This window comes from Dryobates pubescens, chromosome 6 (genome assembly GCF_014839835.1).
Source record: "Dryobates pubescens isolate bDryPub1 chromosome 6, bDryPub1.pri, whole genome shotgun sequence".
Classification (NCBI taxonomy): domain Eukaryota; kingdom Metazoa; phylum Chordata; class Aves; order Piciformes; family Picidae; genus Dryobates; species Dryobates pubescens.
In genome coordinates this window covers 35343811-35348651 of record NC_071617.1, presented here as the reverse complement: position 1 = coordinate 35348651, position 4841 = coordinate 35343811, and the positions used below count along the sequence as shown (strand labels likewise).

At 44.7% G+C, this 4841-nt stretch overlaps 1 protein-coding gene across 1 annotated transcript; it reads left to right on the top strand.

The window, feature by feature from the left end:
- The first annotated feature begins 2575 nt into the window (after nucleotides 1–2575).
- Nucleotides 2576–4342, top strand: MAP1LC3C (microtubule associated protein 1 light chain 3 gamma). Its single transcript, XM_054162494.1, has 4 exons — nucleotides 2576–2637; nucleotides 2718–2773; nucleotides 2910–3016; nucleotides 3953–4342. The coding sequence occupies exons 1-4, from the start codon at nucleotides 2589–2591 to the stop codon at nucleotides 4254–4256; spliced, it is 516 nt and encodes a 171-aa protein (XP_054018469.1). The 5' UTR covers nucleotides 2576–2588; the 3' UTR covers nucleotides 4257–4342.
- Nucleotides 4343–4841: the final 499 nt, after the last annotated feature.

Sequence of the window (4841 nt, the reverse complement as noted above, 5' to 3'; positions counted from 1 at the left end):
ATGAAGCTGGAATCATCTCCATGTAAAGACAATGGATATATCAGAATTTAGTTACACAGCTGCAAACCTGAGACTGAGGGAGAGGCTGTAAGTGTGGCAACAAAAATAGGCTAGATAAAATATGCAACTCCAAGTTTGTGCATTAATGTTCAGGGATTATGGGACCCCTATGAGTGTAGTCTTGGGCCATTCAAGCAGGTAAAACTAGAGTAATGACTCCCTTTGGTAGTTCTGTTTCTGTAGGGTCCTCTGAGTATTCCACTCTCTGCACAATACTCCTCTAACAGCTCATTAATTATGTGCATACAAGAATAACTTGAAAGGGAAAGGAGATAAGAAGGAATAAATTCCACCTTTGGCTCTAAAACTGGGCATTTCAATGCAAGAGCGAATGCAGGTGCCATGTAGTCACTCACTAGACTTTCCATTCTCTCTGTCTGCAGATAATGAAACAATTACATTATTAGCACAGGTTAATTAAAGCCTAAGTCGGTGCTTACACTTAGCTCTCAACAGAAGTTAGAGCCGTAACTGATAATCAGGTTCACTGATCACCAGAAATTCTCCTTCTTTGGCACCCCTTCTTATCAGATACTCATTTTTCTTACTAGCAGTAGCTGTAGGAGCTTACAGTTAAAAACTCACCTCTCTCTGGAAGCTGGGCCTCTGAGGCCTGTACAAAGCCACACTTTCATACTTTGTATGCAATGACAGGTGACACAGAAAGAGGAACCCTCATGTGTCAGGTTTTCTCTCATCTGCACACAATGCATCAGAAGCCACCAGGGATGTTTGGAAGAACTTGTTCACAGCTTTGGGAAGCCCCACAGTGACCACAGCTCCAAGGACACACTTTGTGATCTCCACGCATCCTTCTACCTCCACACGTTTTGGTCCTGTGCTATATGTAGGTCTATGCCGTTTCTTTACCCTTCTAATTAGTCTTCTGTTTAGTCATTTTCTTAAATACTTGTACCACCAGGCCAAGTTATGGCATCATGCCACATCTGTGACACATTCTTCCACTCATGCTTCCTGAGTCTGTCACCCCACCTCTTCTCAAAAGAACTGAAGTTAGACCCAGCACTGTAAGCAAACCCCTGAGCTTATCTGCCCTGATTCAGTATAGACTCAAGTTATCTCTCCAGATTCAGAACTCTTGCAAAAATCTTCTGTTCTCTGAGCAATTAAATTTGCAGTGCCACATAGAGGACCTTGTGCTGTGACTAAAGTTCACCACGTCCAGATCAAGAGAAAAGAAAAGATCAACAGCACTAAGGCCTTCATCCACTGGAAACTGTTCTGGAAAGGCTGGATGAAAGATATGGCACGTGCATAGGTAATGCACACACACTAAGATGGTCCTTTTCAACACAGTCTTAGGTGACAGTGATTTTGCCTTGAAAAAGTGGTCAAAGCATGGTAGATCAAATAAAATTTTAAAAGGCCATAGTTTAAAGGCATATCAATTCCAGGAATCCACTGAGATGACTTAGAGACTCAACAGCTAGTCTTGGGTTAACTGTACTCCTTGCTGAGCACTGTCTTGCCACAAGGCCTTCTTGACAGCTGCGTGAAATCAGGTGAATAAGCAGCCCAAAAGGCAGGGAATCTGTGTCATCATATTTGGCAAAAAGATGGACCTGAAGACTGCTTGAAATAAAATCACAACCATGTGTTAAGGACAAAAAAAAACAGAGCTAAAACTCATGGAATCACAGAACGGTCCAGGCTGGAAGAGACCTCCAAAGGTCATCCAGTCCAACTTTCCCACAGTCAGCAGGGACATCCTCAACTAGACCAGGCTGTCCAGTCTCTCCCCATCCTTCCTGTAGCCCCCCCTTCAGGTACTGGAAGGCTGCTATTAGGTCCCTCCTGGAGCCTCATCCTCTCCAGGCTGAACAACACCCAGCTCCATCAGCCTATCCTCATAGCAGGATCCTCATCTCCCCAGTAATTCAGAAAATAAGCAATCTGGTAGGCTGTGGATATGGGGAAAAAGATTTAAATCATAGAATCATAAAATGGTTAGGATGGGAACTGTCACGGTAGTGGGGTTTTTGTTTGTTTGTTAGTTATATTCCTAAACCCAGTTTTGAAAGCAGTTTGTAAAGATGAAGAAGGTAACTGATGTTCTGGACTGGCCACCTGTAAAGGGAAGGCAGATGGAAACAGACCAGCCTTGAGCAGCACCCTTTAACCACCCTGTAACGTAGTCAAAGATCTCTCACAAAGTATTACATCGTCTTGTATGCAAAATATATCACACTTCGGTTAATTTATACCAAAGAAAGCAAAGAACAGAAGCGGCACTGCAGCACATTCCACATTCCCTTTGCACCCCGTCGTCGGCGGGGCGAAGAGAGGAAAGTGTGTGAAGAAAACCCTGACCGCCCGGGAGCCCCGCCGACCGCCCGGGAGCCCCGCCGACCGCCCGGGAGCCCCGCCGACCGCCCGGGAGCCCCGCCGACCGCCCGGGAGCCCCTCGCTCCACCGGCACCGCACGCCTGGGCGGGGCCTGCGCCGGGTCCCATAAGAGGCGCGGGGCGGGGTGGTGGCAGCAGCTTCGGGAGTGTGGTGGAAGGAGGATGCAGGCGGTGCCGGCGGCCAGACCGTTCAAGATGAGAAAGAGTTTCGGTAGGGGCGGCGGGTGCGCGGAGGGACTGCACCGCGGCAGGCTGCGCGCACGCGTAACCTTTCTCCTTTCTCCCGCGCAGCCACCCGGCTGGAAGAAGTAGCAGGAATCCGGGCGAAGTTTCCAACTAAAATCCCGGTAAAGCTCTGTTTTGTTATCGGAGGCTGTTGGTGCGATTTAAAAAGAACCGCTGGGAGGCACTCTGAATTGGAGGGGGAGAGGGGAGGAACCTTGATGTTTTAGGATTTACTAAGTGTGACTCTGATTAAAACAGGTAATTGTTGAGAGATACCACAGAGAGAAGTATCTCCCTCTCTTGGACAAAACCAAGTTTCTTGTTCCCGAGGAGCTGACCATGACACAGTTCATAACCATCATCAGGTAGGTAGACAGCGCCTGTGGGTCTGTGCTGCACTGGGGCTTGCTGCTCTTTCTAATCAGGTGCTGTCTAATGCTGTGCTGGAACATCTTGCTCTCTTTCATGTGGAACAGGATAAAGGTATTAGTAATTGCTTCCTCTCTTGCAAGTGTTTTTTTCAGGGGCATTGGGGGGGTGGGGGAGGTGGGGAACAAGGTCTATGCTTTTTGGATTCATTAAGTCTTCTTTCTTCCCCCTAACAGTAGTGAGTAGAGACTACACCAAATTCTTGTTCTGCTGTCTTCCTGCTTGATGAACTTGGCACCAGGGCTGTGTGCTTCTTCTTTGCTTGCAGTTGTTACTGCCTTTCTCTCTTACTGTGCCTTGCTGAATTTGCTCCAGTTCAAAGCAGTTCTTAGGTGTGAGTGGGATGAAATGTTCTCTGTATAAAACATGACAGAGAAGCCTCCCAAAGTATTTAGTGATGCTCCCTGACAAAGTAGGAGAGCTATGTATTTTTCAGCATGCTTTTAAAAGATGATCACTTCTGTAAAACATACTTTTTGCTCTTGGACGGCTTAGGTCCTGGTCTTCGTAATGCCTCTGAAAAGGACTCTTCTTTTGAAGGTACTCTGTTTAATAAGTGAAACAGACCATGCTGGAATGTTTTACTACAGCTGTACTGCAAAAGCTTTTGGTTTCTACTCATTACTTCTCCCTGGTAACTGGGAACTCAAAGCCCGGGCTCAGTAGCACTCAACAGGGCAAGCCTTTCCCCAGAGAACAAGCCTTTCAGCTTCCAGTGACTTCCTGCTGATGAAGATATTGAGCCACATAATGACTTCACACAGCATTTCTTGAACCTAGTTCAGGCAACTGCTCTGCTTAATGTATTTCATAAAGTTGAAACTTTATTAAACTTGTTAATGCTTAATCCTCTTTTTCTTCCCTTCATCTAGAAGCAGGATGGCTCTAAACGCTACACAAGCTTTCTACTTGCTCGTGAACAACAAAAGCCTAGCCAGTATGTCCTTGACAATGGCAGAAGTGTACAGGGACTACAAAGATGAAGATGGATTTGTGTATATGACATATGCTTCCCAGGAGATGTTTGGATGCTTTTCACCTGCAGCTGAAGGGGAAACTATGGCTCACCTTAAAAAACACTTAAGGTTGGGTCCATGTGCTGCAGCAAAGCAATTTTCTATGAATCATGCATGTGACATGAACCTTGGAGATGCTCCTGCTGATAAGAGCTCTTGAGCTCTGTAGTGGAGAGGTATGATTCCAGGCTGGCAGGACCAGCTTAAGGCAGAAATGGCAATATGCTTTTCCTATATAATAATTTGGATGTATATTTTTATATTGGAAGACACAATAAGATTTTTTTTTTTTTTTAAACTGCACCTCCCCTTTTTCTGTAATATTAATCTTTTATGTAATTGATTTTTAAGGTTGTCTTGGAGCACAAGACTAAAAGTAAATAAAGAATCCTTTAAGTATTGAGTTGAATGTTAATCTGAGGAAAGACTATAAAAGTCTATCTAGGAAAAGGTCCTAAAATAATTCAGAGCATTTGAGCATAATGCCTCTTAAAGCATTGCTTGCACACCAACTCTGAAGTTTTGACTAGAATTACAAAGGTTAAGTTATATCACACAGGACAAAAACCATATCTAACTAAGCAGTTCATTAAACTAGACATGAGCTGCAAGATAAAGCAGAATCTGGAGCAGCATTTAAAGGCAGTGCTTGATTTAACTTGGAGAAACTGCTTTCAGCAGTTACAATAAATGCTGTGATATACATAACTATTTGCTTAAGTAAGCAAGAGTGATTGGTAGTCAG